Raw genomic sequence first — 19,251 nt, forward strand, 5'->3', positions numbered from 1 at the left:
TTCATACCTCTCGTCCGAGACCATGGCAGACGCTACCGCAGCAGCCGCAGCAGCGCCCCCGGCGGCCCAGCCGTCCGGCACCGCAGCCGTCAAGCCCCTGCCCGCCGCCTCCGCAGCATCCAAGAAGGCCAGCAAGGGCGCCGCCTCCAAGAAGGCCCGCGCAAAGCCCTCGCATCCACCGACCTCCGAGATGGTCAACAACGCCGTCAAGAGCCTCAAGGAACGCGGCGGCTCCTCCCTCCAGGCCATCAAGAAGTACATCGCCGCCTCCTACAAGGTCGACGCCGAGAAGCTCTCCCCCTTCATCAAGAAGTACCTCAAGTCCGCCGTCACCTCCGGCACACTCGTACAGACCAAGGGCAAGGGAGCGTCGGGGTCCTTCAAGCTGAGCTCCACCACGCTGAAGGACAAGGCTGCACCCGCTGCAGCCAAGGCGAAGAAGACCGCAGCCAAGAAGACCGCCGCGGCCAAGAAGCCCAAGCCCGCGAAGAAGGAGAAGGCTGCCACCAAGCGGTCCGCGCCCAAGGAGCGCTCCAAGTCCGCGCCTCCTGCGAAGAAGGCAAAGAAAGCAGACAAGCCCAAGAAGAAGCCCGCAGCAGCCAAGCCAGCGGCGAAGGCAGCAAAGTCCCCATCGAAGGCGAAGAAGGCGCCCACCAAGCCCAAGGCGCCCAAGCCCAAGAAGACGCCCACCAAGCCCAAGCCCGCGGCAGCAAAGAAGGCCGCCGCCGCCCCCAAGAAGAAGTGAGCGACCGAACCTCGCAGGTTCACCGAACTTCGATGTACGCGAAGTTCAATTTAGGCCCTCTTAAGGGCCATCAAGTCATACAGATGACTATTTTCCATGCTTAAAACAAAATTCCAAACTCCTCCACCTTACCAAATAAAGTTTCAAACCTTACCCTTTCAAAGAAATGAGTAGATGGACAATATTCCTTCTACAAATCAGCTAATTTGACGTCAAATGAATGCTCGTTCCATTGATGGTTGTCAGATAATTTTTTGGCAGTAAAAATTTACCTATGAAACTAAGTTTCGAAAGACGCGTCTGCTGCAGCAGAAAGCCTGATTGCTGAAAAGAATGAAGTATTTGCGTATCACATATTTGCAACCAAGACGGTAGATTGTTGAAAACAATGAAATATTGGCGAATGTCATTGTTGCATTAGTATTTTCCGTGACAATACTGCTGGCGGAAAACAATCGTCGCGCATGGCAACATCTCCTAACGACATTTTTTGAGTTCGAGAGATTCCTACATTGTCGTAACTCGATAAAGGATTGAGTGTACTCCTGACATTGTTATTCTGATAGAACTTCGTAATTTCCGTTACTTATGAAATTTAAATTGCCATTCTGTAAAGATAGCATTTTCCGTCAGGAAACTGCCAGGTTGCCAAGCACTCCATCTGCAAAAAAACATCTTTTCATTAGTTTTATTCATACCTTCCAGTATTCATTTAAACTATTTTTCATTAGTTAATTATAATTATCATTAATTACAACTTTATTAATTTTTCATTCTCTTTCAGATTTTATTTATGAAATATTATTTCATTCTCGTCGATGAAAGCAATGGGAAACAATCGTCTGTATGACGTCTAGTCCTGAAAAGGACTTTTGTTTTTGTGGCGACAAGAAGTCGACAGCGATCTAAGCGCGCTCTCCGCGGATACGGCGTGCCAGCTGGATGTCCTTTGGCATGATGGTGACGCGCTTGGCGTGGATGGCGCACAGGTTGGTGTCCTCGAAAAGACCCACGAGGTAGGCCTCGGACGCCTCCTGCAGAGCCATGACGGCGGAGCTCTGGAAGCGGAGGTCGGTCTTGAAGTCCTGGGCGATCTCACGGACCAGGCGCTGGAAGGGCAGCTTGCGGATCAGAAGCTCGGTGCTCTTCTGGTATCTCCTGATCTCTCGGAGGGCCACGGTACCTGGGCGATACCTGTGGGGCTTCTTCACTCCACCGGTGGCCGGCGCGCTCTTGCGAGCGGCCTTGGTGGCCAGCTGCTTCCTGGGGGCTTTGCCTCCGGTCGACTTACGGGCTGTCTGCTTGGTACGTGCCATTTTCCTGTCGGGAAAGTAACTGAAGCGGCCGATTTCTCGACCCAATATATTGGCATGAGTGTGTAGACTCTTACATGTGCCGAAATGTGATTGGCTGAGAGTGCGAGACCGTCGAAAGACGTTATAAAATGGAAAGCCGAAAGTCAAGCAAGCACGATTCTCTCACCGAGACAGCAGCAACATGACCGGACGAGGCAAGGGAGGAAAAGGCTTGGGGAAAGGAGGCGCCAAGCGTCATCGCAAGGTTCTTCGCGACAACATCCAGGGCATCACCAAGCCGGCCATTCGCCGTCTGGCCCGCCGCGGAGGTGTCAAGCGTATCTCCGGACTCATCTACGAGGAGACCCGCGGTGTCCTCAAGGTGTTCCTTGAGAACGTGATCCGTGACGCCGTCACCTACACCGAACACGCCAAGAGGAAGACCGTGACCGCCATGGACGTCGTGTACGCCCTCAAGCGCCAGGGACGCACCCTGTACGGATTCGGTGGTTAGATTTCCATCGCGGCAGCAGCCCATTACATCTGGCAGCTGCAGCATCATCGAATAACAAAGGTCCTTTTCAGGACCATAGAACATGCAGGATATTATTTGCCATTGCTTACACTCGTCGTAATCACAGAAATGTGATGTCATCGATAATACATGAGAACTAAGGTACTGGTTGAGTAAAGAAAAAAAAAAAATTGATGGAATTGTCACATGACAAGTTACTATTATGCTAGTAAACCAAATACTTTCATTCATATTGAAAGTTGATTGAGTAAACTGCTGAGGGACGATCAATTTGTTTCTATTTCTTAATCCAACCCATATTACCGACTTCAACAATAATGGTCACTAAGTGTTCTATTTCCGGTAGTTATTCTTACATTTTACAGCGGCACAAGCCGTTAACAATGTCGTCCATTGATAGTGTTACTTAGCAACGACCAAACGCCTTCGTCGATTTTCAAACAATTCTTCGACCGAATGCGGTGATTATGACACATTGTTATACATCGCCTATCTGTTGCTTAGAAACGCACTGCTGCCAACATATTTTCAAACTGCTACATAGCATTCGGACTTTTTGGATATCCATTCAAATGTTCCTTTTACAAGGCGAAGCTATGGTATTGCAACATGTTTTTCCCCCATCATAATACTAATCCCTTAATTACTATTCATTCATCATCACAGTTTCTCTTACTCTGTTTTTTCCACAGAGCTTTTTCTTCGGTGTTGGTATGCTTTCGTCACACTTGCTATCGTTCTATTATGTTATAATTTTCAAATTTTATAACCACTCGACAACTCGATCCACGACCTCTCCACCTGAGAAACAGAAAGTAATTTCTAGACTTTTTATGTGCATATTTTGGGAAGAGTACCAAATTCTTTGACATAGTCGTAAGACTGACAGACCTAGATGGTTTGCGGTCCTAAAAAGGACCATTTTTTTATTCTCTTCGTAAGAAGAGAACGCTTAAGCCTTCTTCTCGGTCTTCTTGGGCAGAAGCACGGCCTGGATGTTAGGCAAGACACCACCCTGGGCGATGGTGACGCCAGACAGGAGCTTGTTCAACTCCTCGTCGTTGCGGATGGCCAGCTGAAGATGACGGGGAATGATCCTCGTCTTCTTGTTGTCACGGGCAGCGTTGCCTGCCAATTCCAGGACTTCGGCGGCCAGGTACTCCATGACGGCGGCGAGGTACACGGGGGCACCGGCACCGACGCGCTCGGCGTAGTTGCCCTTGCGGAGCAGACGGTGGATACGTCCCACGGGGAACTGAAGTCCGGCCCTGCTGGAACGGGACTTGGACTTTCCCTTGACTTTGCCTCCTTTTCCGCGTCCAGACATGTTGAATCGAGTTGCTTTCGGCGGTACGGTGTAGACCTCTCGACGAAATGTTGATTACAACGGTGTCTGTGTGGCTTATACATTTTATGGCCTGCCGCTGGCCGACTGCTCCGTCTACTCGACCAATCCGGTGTCGGCGAGTCCCGACTTCACGGCATATAATAAAAATCTAGCGAAAAATTTTCATTCTCGCTGCTACGCAACGTTGGTACCAACATGCCACCCAAGACTAGCGGAAAGGCTGCCAAGAAGGCCGGCAAGGCCCAGAAGAACATCTCCAAGGGAGACAAGAAGAAGAAGCGCAGGAGGAAGGAGAGCTACGCAATCTACATCTACAAGGTGTTGAAGCAGGTCCACCCTGACACCGGTATCTCCTCCAAGGCCATGAACATCATGAACTCCTTCGTCAACGACATCTTCGAGAGGATCGCCGCCGAGGCTTCCCGTCTCGCTCATTACAACAAGCGCTCCACCATCACCTCCAGGGAGGTGCAGACCGCCGTCAGGCTCCTGCTCCCCGGTGAACTGGCCAAGCACGCCGTGTCTGAGGGCACCAAGGCTGTGACCAAGTACACCAGCTCCAAGTAAATTACTTGGTAGCGCCCCAACGGCCCTTTTTAGGGCCCTACATCATTCAGTGTGATGTTTCCATTGCTTACTTCAACGACAAAAACGAAGTTCCACTTTAAAATTCACAACGGTAGTCCATATCTCATTTTCAGTGCTCAGAAGGTCCTAATTGTTATGATTACTCCTTGGTTGCCATAGCAACAGATTGTTGATCATTCATCAGTTATTTCATTCCAACAGTCGGTGATTGTTGGCGTCGCATTGTCAAAGCGAAGTGTGACGGTGTCTCCGGGCTCTCTCAAATGTTCAAGTTCAAAAATCGTTTTTCCACGAGCATAACAGATACAATGTTCCCACAAATTAATAATTTATGCAACATTATTTTCTCTTTCCTTATCTTCATGGCAGATGTTTTTCCTTTCCCTCTATCGCGTACATGAATTTCTACTATCGCTATATGTAAAGTCCTCCGTAACGTCTCCACAGTTCCTCGTTGCATGACAATCCGTCCAGTGCGTTCAAATTTTGTCTACTTGCAGCCGCACGAGACGATCGTTAACGTTATTTCCTTGTTATGACAACAAAAGGCACTTTGTAACTCAGAAAACTGGTGGGACTGTTTCTCTTACGTCAAACCGTTTGTCCGTTATTCCATCATTTTCAGTTCACTCCATATTCCACGTTGGCAGCCCATTGTAATCCATCTTCGAAAGCCTCTACTTTGTCACGGGAGGTCCGCGCTTCAGCTGTCTTCCTTTCCGCAACATTTATGAAAACTAACTCTTACAGATCCATTTCCGAAACTGATACTTTTGAAATGGAAATTTTTTATGCGCCGTTGATGCTCAATTTCATTCCTGTATGACATTTCACTCCAAATTGTTACAAAGTCAGATAGTGAACTATCGAATCTAATCACCGAATGAGTATAACATTCTTCAAAAGCCATACATATCTTCGCCAACGGCCATACCACGTTGAATACACCGGTTCTCGTCCGATCACCGAAGTTAAGCAACGTCGGGCCCGGATAGTACTTGGATGGGTGACCGCCTGGGAACACCGGGTGCTGTTGGTATCACTTTTTATTTTTTTCCCCTATCCTTATGATAACTAATTACAAGTTATTCACCACATGCATGCGTTGAAGGATGTGCATTGCATTTTCTTTCGCGTGAAATGGCAGTACTCCCACTTCCTTCAAGTGAAAGGATTGAAACACGCCACTTCAGTTTTCCCAGTTAACTTTTCCTTATCGCGCAGAACGCTGCCTTTGTGCAGTCCATGCCTTTTCTTAGGCCCATACCATTCCTTCCGTATTCTACACGTAAGTTACTTACATCGTACATACTGAAAAAAAATCATTTCGCTCGAGTAAATTCCGTAAGTATAGTAAATTACATCTCATGAAGGAAACGTCGGTGATTACAGCGAAAAATATATTGTTCCACGAACAATCGATATAACTTTTTTATTCACCACTCTTGGATAATATATTTCTGTTCCTAGGTTGATACATTCGTTATTTCATTCGTAGAGAAACCGCGCTTAAAACAGTCAAGCCCGGAAAATTTAAATACAGTAATGTAACGCCGAACAATATACTTCTCGAAATTATTCCTTGAGAGAACTGCTTTTCCTGTCTGCATTCCATAATGCTCCATTTCCAGCGAATCCATTTTTAAAATTGAATGCATACCCAAAATAATTTCGATCATGAAACAGTTGACACAACAACAGGCGACATTTACTAAGCGATGGGAGCTGAAAGAAATCGCCATTACAGTAACAAGCACACCGTTGCTACAGACATTTTTCAGAAACACATTTTCAAATATCGAGTACATGAAATAACGGAATTGAGAGACACTAAAGCACATCCGACTACTGCGGGAAACTGGCAACTATTAAACTTAAAAAAATATTTTAACTCAGCTACCACGAGCTATGCATTGCCAGAAAATGCCGAGAAAAATTCTTTAAAAAAAGAAAACGAAGGTCAATTTGTGAAATGCTTTCAACGATTAGTATTCTCCTTTTAGATTTTCTGGAAACGAAAATTAATTCATAGCGTAATAATTAAAACCCTGCTACGTGCGATTCCCTTCATTAACCGGATCGGCTATTGATCATTCATCATTCCTTTTCTTACACGTCAAAAGGTGGAAGATACAAACGACGTAATGTCAGCTGTCACTGACAAACTTGCAACAATGTAATAATTAATCTCGTCATCCGCATCCCGGGACTAGTATTGCATCGTGAGTGCTCAAAAAGTAACACACGCTGCCGCTAGATGGTGCGAGGGAGGCCACTCCGCTGTCCGGTGCCTGCCTCGCCGGGCGCGTGCAAACACAAGTTTGAACGTTCGATCCCCCGAGGGAGAGCGCACCCGGGCTATTGTTTACGACCGAGGTCAACAATGCCAATGCATACGCTGTCGAGTCCTCGGATCTTGACTGTCTCGAACAATTACTATTAATGACAGCTATGGCACATAGCCTTTTCGTCCGAAGACGCAAAGCTTGCGTCCGTTTCGCACGTAATACCACTTATAAATTCAATCTATGAACACATCATTGTAAACCTGAACATTTCTCATCGTTGGTGAATGTTAATTTTGACTGAAGGAAATTAAATCCGGGCTATGCTATTAACTGCCGACCACCGAGCGTCGCTCGGCGTATCGCATTTTATTTTCGCGTTCAAAACTAGCGGACCACTTCGACTCCCATACGAATTGAGTTCCTGCAAGTCTCGACACGCACACTGACTAGGCAGCCGGTATCGGGGGTGTCGAGCCTGGAGAAAAGCAAAACAAAATGCTGTCGTCCGAACTTGCGTGTCATGCGATGGATAAAATTGTGCTCCCGGAACATGAAGGACGCAATTTCTTTCTTTCATTGTCTCATTTACGTTGTAATGGCACGCTTGCAATCGGTTAAACGGACAAAGCTTGCAGATGCATTCGAGAAATATATTAATCGCGGAGTTGTTTCGTGAACGATTCATTACATCAATTCAATTACAGATTTATTGTAACAGTTACTCATCAAACGCACGACGTCCTACGAAGCACAATTTCGACGGCCTATCAAAGACAATGAAACGCAAACGTACGATACTTATTATCGATACTTAATTCGCAACAATAAGAATTTTTCAATGCAAGCAATTAGTAGTGGTACACTTCCCACACGCAAATCGGTGCAACAACTTCAGCGTTAGTACTTGTTCAAACAATTGAAAACAACAGCAATGAAACCAGCAAACACCCGGTTGCTAAGGAAAATTAGCACGTCAACAATCACGTTTCTCATTCCCTTTCCCGGGAAAGACCAGCGATTATAAAGTTTGATGTAATGACATCGAGTAATTATCACCCATGGCGAAAGCTTTTGAAATTTCGAGCCCCTACGGTTACCTCGTAACAATCAGTAACGCATTGAAAGAGCACAGTTTACATTTTTTCCCGAAAATCATAACACATGCGGTGTGCGAAAATGAGTGTCGAGGACTTAAAATAGTCTTCGACGCTTTGCACAATGCGTTCCCACATTTCCGATAACCAACGATGAAGATAATTTTGCAAAATCACAAATAAACTTGCGTATGAGTGCCGCTACTTACAACATTTCACGGTTTCCATTCAATCATATGACAATGGCGTTTTGCTGGTCTCCAATTTCACGAGTCTGAGGAAACGTTTGTGATTTGACGTTTTACAATTAATTCCTTTTCCATATCCGATAAAATTCTTTTGGCCTCCGTGATGCTAACACTACGCTTTTCAAGTCACATGTCAACTTAACACAGCATTACCATGGAATGTTATCGTTGCCCTAATTAATTATGTAGTTCCACTGCGAAGAAGTTATGTAATATCACACAAGGAATTATATTCGGACGAAAGGCACGTTAACAATAATCAACGCCGGCTGACAGTGGAAATGCGGTGTGCACTATTCGACATCGCTGACTGCTTTCATAACAGCAGTCCAAATACATAGCATTACACTTATTATTAATCCGGATCTGCCAATGTACATAACTTCACACATACAGAGTATACGACCACGATGTAACACCGTAAACACTTCCATTAAAATATTCCGTAATAAATTTTGTGAAACCAAACAATCCGTTGCTAAGGAATTCGCGAAAAATGTTCTTCCTTCAACTCCTTCGTCAACATTTCAAACAGTGCACAGTGCCTAAGATACAAAGTGCAAGGGAAAACCATCAACGTCTTAGCACATTCAAAGGCAAACACTTTTAAATTATGCCACGATTCACTCAACTTGTAACAATTAAGGACGCCACGACTAATCTATGTTTTCTTACGATGCACAATTAAACGCTGGGATCAATCAACCGTCATCATCGTCAAACAGTGTATTAATCACATCACAGTTCACTTTTCTACACAAAATAGAAAGCCAAGGAATAACACAGACAACGATTATGAATGTAAAAAGTGGAAAAATAAGTAACAGCGTACTTACTCGGCTCTTCGGCTGTAGATCACAATCGCTGTTGTCAACACACTTCATTCCCGTACATTTCACTAACTTTTCCTATGCATCCAGCGACACAGACACTTTCAATCCTTTCCTCACGATTGCCAAGCGTCACAAAGAACACTACAGAACCGGCGTTATGTCAGTTACAGCTGATAAACATTATACAATTATCACTGATATTAGTTACTCGCGACGTCTTCTCACTACAGCTGCCGCAGCAAGAGCGATCGAGTGGTAATACAGATTCGGCCGCTAGATGGTGCGGGGGGAACCTCCAGCAGTCCACTGCGCGCATCGCTGTTGGGAATTAGGAATCGCGCGTGGGAAAGCAATTGGGATAATTATTCGCAACGCAGCGGCAATATGCGAATCCTTGCCATACCTAATGAACCATCGATTGTCAATTGTCGTGAACTATTAATGTTCTCCGCAACAATGGCACATCGAACGACCAAATCCCCGCCTTAAAGTCGCATATAATATCGTAAATTAAGCCAAGATTCAAGCGCAATGTGGTGAACATTTGCATAATTGGAATATAGAGTACTCTTGTACCTCAAAATATCCACCAAAACGTACCTCATGATGCAGAGTCTTACGTGGTTTTCGACGATTTCCAAGCGATTTTAAACCAATATATCAAGTACGGACGTCACTGTTAACATTCGTATGGCGAAGAAAATGATGTAGCAATCAGGAATTACTGAAAGAGGCAGTACAATCTGGGAAATGTTTGTGAGTTTGCCTTTGACGTTTGAAAAGTAATTCCTCTACTACGTCCGATAACATTCCTTGGGCTCCGTTATGCTAACAGTTCGCTTTTAAAATCACATGTTAAGTTATCACAGCTTACCATAAAACTGCCCAAATTATTTACGTTATAATATCCCTGCCCTAATTATTTACGTTATTCCGCTGCCAAGAGAAAATGAAATAGCACAAAAGGAATTACATTCCCACGAAAGGAACGTTAAGAATAACCAAAGACGCCTGACGGTAGGAATGGGACGTGTAATCGTCAACATCGTTAATTGTTCTTTCATTGCACTTACTAGACTTAGCATTGACACGTATTACTAATCAAGATCTGCCAATTACCATCACTTCACTCATGCAAATTTAAGGACGACGATATAACACGCTAAACACTTCCATTTAATTATTCCGTATTCACTAATGTGAAACCAGCAATCCGTTGCTAAGGAAAACATTAGCGAAAAATATTCTTCCTTCCACTCTTTCGTCAACATTTCAAACAGTGCACAGTGCCTAAGATACAAAGTGCAAGGGAAAACCATCAACTTCTTGGAACAAAGAAAGGCAAACAATTTTAAATTAAGCCGCGATTCACTCAACTCGTAACAATTAAGGACGCCACGAATAATTTCGGTTTTCTTAGGATACACAATTACACGTTGGGATCAATCAACCGTCATCATCGTCAAACAGTGAATTAATCACTACACAGTTTACTTTTCCACACAAAAGAGAAACGCAAGGAACAACACAGTCAACGAATACGAGCGTGAAAAGTGTTTAAATAAGTAATAGCGTACTTACTCGGCTCGCTGGTTGTGGATCACAGTATTCACCTGCACGGCTATCAGAATCGCTGTTTTCATCACACTATTGATTCTCGTGCATTTCACTGACTTTTCCTATACATCCATCGACACAGACACTTTCACTCATTTCCTCGCGTTTGCCGTGCGTCACAAAGAACACTACATAACCGGCGTTATGTGAGTAACCGCTGATAAACATGGACTAATTATAACTGTTAATAATTATTCGCGTCGTCTTCTCACGACAGCTACCGCTGCAAGAGTGATCAAGTAGTAATTCAGATTCCGCCAATAGATGGCGCAGGGGGCCTTTTCGCAGTCGCTCGCCGTGGACGTCCAGAGCGGAATTTGAAATATCGTCTCTCGGTGGGATTTCTTTCCCGGATTGCGACTCGGCGCAAATATGTGAACGCTAGCCATGATGAATGATTTATCGACTCATCCGCGGTCAATTGTCGTGAAATGCGGAAAACAAATGTTGTCATTTACAACAATGAAACACCACACTGTATTCCAACGACGCGAAGCACGGAATATCTGTAAATAATCCATTCATCAAACACAGTATCGTTTAAATGTACATGATCGGAACACGACCGCCTCGTAAATGATCATCTGCCAGTGAAGTGACGACTGTCAAGCGGTGTCTTTCCTCCGCCCGCGATTTGAATTTCATTTCGGCGTTCGAAGGGAGTGGACCGCTTCGACTCAAGGCAGGAATACACTCCGTGCGGCTGACGATTCTCGGCATCGCGGGTGTAGGGCAGGGGGCCGCGAGGCAGAGAACATCTCGGCCGTAGGTGCTCGTCGCGAGACGAGGAACTTTACCATCGCATGGCATTGTGTGTGCTCTCGATGACACATCGCGCAGTGTCCTTATGACAAGAGTGGGTTCACGATCGCAGTACGGAAAGAGAAAACGCGATAACACGGATAAGCGGGGAAAGAACTCGGCTCGGTTATACCTTAGGTGATTAGAAGTGATTCATTCATAAGCCGTGAATGCCGGACCATTTCATTAGCATATTGATTCCGCGACGAATGCAGTGAGCGATTTAATTGTTAGTTACCGTTCCTTCCTACTCTGAAAATGTTTCGTGTCCGAGTTGCTGCTCGCAGTTGTCCACGATTCAATTTTACATATTCCCTAACGGTACCGTAAGTTCTTACTACATTTTCGCATGCCACGGTTAATGACAATCGTTCTCCAGCCATTGGAGTGAAGCGGAAATTACATTATTTCGCGAGCGATCGAAGAATTTCCTTATCCGAATAAATTATTTCTCGTGATTAGCCAGGTCTACTTTCCTTCCTCGATTGCACCCTACATACGTCAAATATCCTTCCTCTTCTCAATAAGTGATATCGTCACTGTCTGCCAGTGTCAACGACTTATCCTTAAACCGAACTCCCATAGTTGTACATATTCGCAGTACACGAGAAAAGTTCGCAGAGTTTCGGAGTATAGCCGTACATTTAGTCAGTAAAGGGAGAGAACCGATTAATTAATATGTTATGAGTAGGCAATCCACATTTCTCTACACTGTATTAAAACGCACGGAACGACTTCATCCGTAGCAATAAATTTCCGTGCCTTCTGCCTTGAGTATATGTTAATGAACACACTCGTCTCTTCCACAATGATTTTCAAAGCATAACTCAATTATTTGGAAAGCTTTTCGTGACATTGAGCAGTTTCGCTTGAGCGCTGAACGATATAGTTACCCTTAGTAACGAAGTTATTTGGTTTCCTGTTGGCTGTTTGCTACACATAAACATTTCAATGCAAGACGTAACGCGAGTACAGCAAATAATGGAAACTTTGCATCGCTAATTCTTTCAACGTTACGTGCGACGTAACATAGCAACCAACGGTGGAAAATCATGGAATTCGCTTATCAAAAATGCCACTTCTTGCAACTACTGCTAATTTTTATTAATAGGGGAATATAATCAACAGATTTAGGCGTTACTTGGTGGAACGATGAGATATTCATGGTTAAATAAAAAACACAGTTCTATTCCACAACCTTATATTTTTGCAGTCTACTAGTTTCAACGTTACAACGTCATTATCAAGACTAACATTAGTTAACAGTTAGTCTTGATAATGACGTTGTAACGTTGAAACTAGTAGACTGCAAAAATATAAGGTTGTGGAATAGTACTGTGTTTTTTATTTAACCATGAATAATAGGGGAATGTTGTCTGCTTAATATAAATTGCCTCCCGAAGACATATAAGACACGGGAAAAAAAATTCTGTGGCCTGTAAGTTGACAAATAGCAATCCAATTTCATACACTTTATCCAAATCGTTTGCTGATTTCTACCGAATATTTTGATGTCCCTCGTGAACCGAAAACTTTGATAAATTTAGTCATAACTCCATAATTCTAACACAATTTTTTTTCGTGCACTGCATTGGAAACCATTCTTGCCATTGTGTTACTTCAGCATGTTAATTAGGAATGGTTTGCAAGGGAAATGCAGAAAAAGCGAGAATGTTATTGATATTCTCCCCTTCTTCGGTTACTAGTGAATGACTAAGTCTCGTATTAATATACCATAAATTAACTAATAACTAGCTGGTCGCCTATTTCGCACTTGGCTGCGAACTGTCCGAGTATGGTTCCGCCGCCGCCGCTAGATGGTGCGGCGTGCTTCTCCCGGCGATTCACAGACTCTTTCTCTGCGCACATCGGCCGACGGAAAGGCGGCTACTGAAATAAGAAACATTCCTTCGGGTAACCGCGCGGGTGAGAAAATCCCAGAGCGCCTATTTTCCCCTTCATTAAATCACGGGAATGAAAGAAAATTCTAAAATGTGATGCATCATTCCCAATGCAGTCCCCCGTGACTTTGAAATAAATTTTTAGCCGTGGTGGACACGGAATATCGCAAACACCTTTTCCATATACACCGGAGTCGCGTTAAATGCCGGAATCGTCTAAAATTATGCTCCCTCGTCACGAGCATTTTCTTTCGTTGCAGTTGGAAAGTATTACTTGGCGAATCAGATTATTCAGCGTCCTTAGTGGAAGATGTATTTGTATCCCTCATTCTCTAATTCATTAATGAAGACTGTTTCAGAAAAAACCAGTGCGACGTAATCCATTTCGTGCAGTCAGTTATAAACATTTCCCTCCATACCGTTTCAAAGTTTTATTCGTCCACAAATTTTTTGTAACGCACTCTCTCTTCGTGCGAAGTACCGCCACGTGGAAAGAATCCGGGGGTGGGGAAATTCTTGGGTCAACGAAGACAACTTTCCTGGGAACCCGTGTGTGGGGTAGTTCCCACGCTTGGATCCGGGTGGTGGGGGACGGGTTCCCCCACCACGAACCTAAACGCAGCGAGTGGGGCAGGGGACGCCGGGAAGAAAAAAAGAAGTTCCAACGGGCGAATTTTTCAAAAGACGCAATGGCCTCCTTCGTTTGTTTCCCGTCGACGTAAAAAGCGAGTAAGTGTTTTCTATTCATGGCATCATTCAATACCTGCCGTATGGAAAGACTTGCACGCGAGGATAATCACTCCAATGACAGCAACACATACTTTCATGGCATAGCACCATTAAAAATGTGGAAAGGTAATCGACTGCCATTAATGGAAGTAGGGTTTTGCAAGGCTTCGAGATAACGTGTAATACTTGAAAAAAAAAAACGCTCAATGTATACCGTTCCTTCGTCAACAGTACACTTTCATTACTTTCACGCAATAGTCATGTCGAGGAATTTATCAATCAATGATCGGTGTTCACGTCCAATGAAGTATTTCCATAGCGCAGGTGAAATTTTAGGGTTGGAAATATTTCCGTCGGGCATACGTTTCACGAAAGCAAATGCCAGTCGCCCGCCTGTATGGGAACATGAAGGGGACTCTTGTTCCCACGGTCGGAAATGGTGGTGGGGGAAGGTACGTCTCCCCGACCGAGAAGCGGCAGCGTGTGACGTAAGCAACTGTCGGTAGGGGAGAACTTTGAATCGAGGTCGGCTCCCTGCCAACGGACAGAGTTTTTGAAGGGGCGCACTATCGTTCGTCATTCCTCCACGTAAATGTTACGAAATCGGTTAGCATCACAGGGGCAGTAATGCCACCTCATAATCGCAATTGGGAAAAAGAGTGAAGCACGATAAGCGAGGAAGGATAACAATTTCCAATCCGTAATATAACTCGGAGTATAACCACGAATTCCTGTCTCCGTGGCAGTGTGTTGGCATTGGGAGATAGATAAATGACATAAAGAAAAATGTATGAATGTAGGGAAAAACATTTTGTTCCAAGAATGGTGAAAACGATTTTTTACACATTGCTTAACCAACAAAGAGCATAACACCGTCAAGTCCGGAAAATTTAGATGAAGAAATTGGAACGACAAGAATTATCTTTCTCAAATTAATTCCCTCGTTACGCATTACATAATCATCTTTTGCCAGAAAATTTCTTTGAAGAAGTAAATGCATCCCTTGCGTTACATCGATCATTAAACAGTCGAAACAACAACAGGCGACATTTACCAATGGATTAAAGCTGAAACGAATCGCCATTACACCAACAAGCACACCGTTACGAAAGACATTTTTCATAAACACATTTTCAAAGATGCACCAAAAGATATAACGGAATTGAGAATTGCTTAAGCATCAAGGGACTGTTGTCTGGAAATGGTAACTATTCAACAGAAACAAAAGCAGATACAACCGCGAAGAAACCAGATCTTCCTTCGATTCTCAAGTCATGATAACTTTTTGAGGATTCGGTCATGTACTCGCCAACGGCCACACCACGTACAATTCACCGGTTCTCGTTCGATCACCGAAGTTAAACTACGTAGGGCCCGGATAGTACTTGGACGGGTGACCGCCTGGGAATACCGGGTGCTGTTGGCATTACTTTTATTCTTGAACTTGTTTAAAAAAATATTTTCAATCACCTACCGCGAGCAATGCAGAGCCGGAATATGCCGCGAAAATTTCTTTTGAGAAAGAAACGTCACTATGTGAAATATTTTCTACATATTTTATTCGCGTGTTTCAAGAGTGACATTAATGTAGCGTTGGAGAGGAAAGGCTTTGGGAAAAATCCATTTTCAGTCATTACTGCAATCACTTCCTCGGAATTTATTCCCTAATGCGAGAGTTTCGTTGATTCCGATATGTGGTGAATGAGAGAAATAGGTTTGGGAATAATTTTAATTTGCATGCCACGCGACACTTTCCTTCGATCCTCGGTTATCACAGCGGGATTACATACTCTAAAGGCATGGAAATCGGCTTCCGCTTCCCGGTGTCCATTGGGAGATGGCGTGCAGAGGGTTTTTCATTGAATTATTAAAAATAGTTTAAACTACCCAAGTAATTAATAACGGTCATTTTCAGAAAAGATAAGGTTTGAAGATTGTTATCATACCATCGATGTTCAACGGTACATCTCCCTAACCATCCCACGGTACGTTTTCGCGAAAGCACGAAATTTCGATGCTCGATCAACAATACGCCATTACCTTGGCAACGAGGCAAGACGAGAATCAACAACACAGGCGTACGGGTAATGACAGCGCAGCACTCATTGACGTGGAATTAGTTACATTTCTTGGTTAAACGTGGCATTCTCGGATGGTATAATACATTGTGTCGTATGCTGGACTCATCGCCTGCCGTTTCACGGAACCGTGTCTCGGGAGGTGGTGCGCCCTAGTGGCAGTTGCGGAACTATCGGCTAGGATTCTTGCATCACGCAAGAACCTCACGGAATTTGAGTAAAAATTTTAGGTATTAAAACGCAATTTGGAAGTGGTACTCGTCGCAAACACTGTGACAAGTGTTCCCTAATGTGCAAGTGAAGTCCCCGTGTCGATGTTGTCCCCGTGTTTGTGAAATGTATGGTAGAAGAAAGGCGGCGCAAAGTGAAGTGTTGGAAGGCGACAGAGGAAAAATTCGGAAAAAAAATCCGTTATTGCGTGTGAGTGAGAAAATGTGTTAACGCGAAGATATTGGAAGTGCATACTTTCATGTGAATGTGGTAATTATGTCGTTGCATTGCAAATACAACCAATACATCATTTGTTTGTTCAGGCTGAAGTTGGCCGATGTGTAGCAGTTTGCTGATAAGAAAGGCAAATGATAGGGAAATGTGGGCCGTAATGCAGTGAATTCATACATTAATTCTTTCGATAAATTACTGATCATGTTATTAGTTAAAGGCTGGGCGTCGTTAGGGAAATATAATTTTCATGGTTAAATGTTGGAATGAGCTGTTATGTTGTCAACGCTTCGAGAGTACACAAACTGTGTCATTATGGAAATTAGTTTGTTTTATGCAATTAAACTGATCAGGAATAAGTGGTTTACCTTTCTTAGCATTTGAAAAGTTATGTGATGGAAATCGATACCCAAGGAGAGATATCATGATAGGTGAAGTTTGCAATTTGAAAACAAGTCTTAATTGTCGGGGCATTATGCAGAATAACATTGGTATTTGATGTTCGGAAATTGTAAAACTTGACTGGAGTATGCGTTTTAGGAAGTGTATCAATGGAAGCGTTAGTCCATGGGGATAGTTTGGGAATGGAATGATGATTGGGGGAATGTTGATATGTGCAGTTGTGGCATCAGGGCTTGGAGATTACATAATATGTGATATAAATGAAATTGTAATGAGTCGTGCAATGAAACTCGTCAGGAATACGTGCATTAACTCTTCCTTCATTTTAAAAGTGAACTGGTGTTAATCCGTGAAAAAACATAGTTTTGATAAGGGAACGGCAGACATTTGTGTGGCTGAGTAAACGAAATTCCAATTGTGATATTCAAAATTATTCATCAAAACCATAATTACCGAGGGATTTTGACGGGAGACGTTTTAAAACGTTCTTAAAATTAAAACATACGTTAGTGTGGAGTATCATAGCCTTAGAGTTAATAGTATCAATAATATCCTATTTTGTGCCTGACCGTTTGCTAAACCTCAACTTTCAATATCAACATTATGTCCTATAAACCGTAAAAACCAGCGGATTTCGATGGGGCTACTTTTAAAACGACAGGAAAATGAAGGCAATTATTCGTGACGAATTTCAGTGCGACGGATTTAATAGCTATAAAAATATGTGAAGCCCAGGAGCTGACAAAATGCAATTTCAATTGCCATACACAAAATTATTTATAAAAATCTTAATTACCGAGGGATTATGTTGGGAGACGTTTATAATCGTAGATAATATTGAAGCATTCATAAGTGTAGATTTTCATAGCCCTAGAGTTAGTAATTTCAAAAATATCCCATTTCAAGTGCCTGATCTATTGCAAGGTATGAATTTCCAATATAAACATTATATCTCATAAACCGTTAGAAGCATCGGATTTTGATGGGACAGGTTTTAAAACGATAGGAGAAATAAGGCAATTGTAGGTGACGAGTGTCAGTGCGATTGAATCAATGGTTTAATTAATATGTTACAATGTGTGAATGACAAAATGACATTAAATGTGTCACACTCAAAATTATTCATAAAAACCATAATTACCGAGAGATTTTGACGGGATGCGTTTTAAAACGTTAACAATAATAAAACATACGTTAGTGTCGAGTTTCGTATCGTTAGAATAATTAGTTTAAAAAATATTCCAGTAGAAGTGCCTGAAAAATTGCAGAGGCTAAATATTGAATAACAACATTATGTCCTCTAAACAGTGAAAACCAGCGGATTTTGGTAGGACAAGTTTTAAAACAATAGGAGAAATAAGGCAATTGTCGGTGACGAGTGTCAGTGCGATTGAATTAATGGTTGAATTAATATGTTACAATGTGTGTATGACAAAATGACATTAAATGTGTCATACTCAAAATTATTCATAAAAACCATAATAACCGAGGGATTTCGACGGGATGCGTTTTAAAACGTTAACAATAGTAAAACATACGTTAGTGTCGAGTTTCGTAGCGTTAGAGTAATTAGTTTAAAAAATATTCCGGTTGAAGTGACTGAAATATTGCAGAGGCTAAATATTGAAAAACAACATTATGTCCTATAGACAGTAAAAACCAGCGGATTTTGGTGGGACAAGTTTTAAAACAATAGGAGAAATAAGGCAATTGTCGGTGACGAGTGTCAGTGCGATTGAATTAATGGTTGAATTAATATGTTACAATGTGTGTATGACAAAATGACATTAAATGTGTCATACTCAAAATTATTCATAAAATCCATAATAACCGAGGGATTTCGACGGGATGCGTTTTAAAACGTTAACAATAGTAAAACATACGTTAGTGTCGAGTTTCGTAGCGTTAGAGTAATTAGTTTAAAAAATATTCCGGTTGAAGTGACTGAAATATTGCAGAGGCTAAATATTGAAAAACAACATTATGTCCTATAGACAGTAAAAACCAGCGGATTTCGGTGGGACAAGTTTTAAAACAATAGGAGAAATAAGGCAATTGTCGGTGACGAGTGTCAGTGCGATTGAATTAATGGTTGAATTAATATGTTACAATGTGTGTATGACAAAATGACATTAAATGTGTCATACTCAAAATTATTCATAAAATCCATAATAACCGAGGGATTTCGACGGGATGCGTTTTAAAACGTTAACAATAGTAAAACATACGTTAGTGTCGAGTTTCGTAGCGTTAGAGTAATTAGTTTAAAAAATATTCCGGTTGAAGTGACTGAAATATTGCAGAGGCT

At 42.8% G+C, this 19,251-nt stretch overlaps 4 protein-coding genes and 2 non-coding genes across 6 annotated transcripts; 5 read left to right on the forward strand and 1 right to left on the reverse strand.

The window, feature by feature from the left end:
• The first annotated feature begins 20 nt into the window (after positions 1–20).
• Positions 21–816, forward strand: LOC124173540 (late histone H1-like). The gene has a single exon (XM_046552976.1). It carries the CDS (start codon positions 23–25, stop codon positions 743–745), a length of 723 nt encoding a protein of 240 aa, XP_046408932.1. The 5' UTR covers positions 21–22; the 3' UTR covers positions 746–816.
• Positions 817–2,220: 1,404 nt separating this feature from the next.
• Positions 2,221–2,632, forward strand: LOC124173547 (histone H4). Its single transcript, XM_046552983.1, has one exon. The coding sequence runs from the start codon at positions 2,243–2,245 to the stop codon at positions 2,552–2,554; it is 312 nt and encodes a 103-aa protein (XP_046408939.1). The 5' UTR covers positions 2,221–2,242; the 3' UTR covers positions 2,555–2,632.
• An 842-nt stretch (positions 2,633–3,474) lies between these two features.
• LOC124173541 (histone H2A) lies at positions 3,475–3,983 on the reverse strand. The gene has a single exon (XM_046552977.1). It carries the CDS (start codon positions 3,900–3,902, stop codon positions 3,528–3,530), a length of 375 nt encoding a protein of 124 aa, XP_046408933.1. The 5' UTR covers positions 3,903–3,983; the 3' UTR covers positions 3,475–3,527.
• Positions 3,984–4,098: 115 nt separating this feature from the next.
• Positions 4,099–4,530, forward strand: LOC124173544 (histone H2B). Its single transcript, XM_046552979.1, has one exon. The coding sequence runs from the start codon at positions 4,119–4,121 to the stop codon at positions 4,488–4,490; it is 372 nt and encodes a 123-aa protein (XP_046408935.1). The 5' UTR covers positions 4,099–4,118; the 3' UTR covers positions 4,491–4,530.
• Positions 4,531–5,431: 901 nt separating this feature from the next.
• On the forward strand, positions 5,432–5,550 carry LOC124173548. Its single transcript, XR_006868608.1, has one exon. It is a non-coding gene; the product is annotated as a 5S ribosomal RNA (ribosomal RNA).
• Positions 5,551–15,329: 9,779 nt separating this feature from the next.
• LOC124173550 lies at positions 15,330–15,448 on the forward strand. The gene has a single exon (XR_006868610.1). It is a non-coding gene; the product is annotated as a 5S ribosomal RNA (ribosomal RNA).
• Positions 15,449–19,251: the final 3,803 nt, after the last annotated feature.

This window comes from Ischnura elegans, unplaced genomic scaffold, assembly GCF_921293095.1.
Source record: "Ischnura elegans unplaced genomic scaffold, ioIscEleg1.1, whole genome shotgun sequence".
Classification (NCBI taxonomy): Eukaryota; Metazoa; Arthropoda; class Insecta; order Odonata; family Coenagrionidae; genus Ischnura; species Ischnura elegans.

What these genes read in the sequence shown, in the direction of transcription:
- LOC124173540 (XM_046552976.1), top strand. Translation starts at nt 23, where the DNA reads ATGGCAGACGCTACCGCAGCAGCCGCAGCAGCGCCCCCGGCGGCCCAG.
- LOC124173547 (XM_046552983.1), top strand. Translation starts at nt 2,243, where the DNA reads ATGACCGGACGAGGCAAGGGAGGAAAAGGCTTGGGGAAAGGAGGCGCC.
- LOC124173541 (XM_046552977.1), bottom strand. Translation starts at nt 3,902, where the DNA reads ATGTCTGGACGCGGAAAAGGAGGCAAAGTCAAGGGAAAGTCCAAGTCC.
- LOC124173544 (XM_046552979.1), top strand. Translation starts at nt 4,119, where the DNA reads ATGCCACCCAAGACTAGCGGAAAGGCTGCCAAGAAGGCCGGCAAGGCC.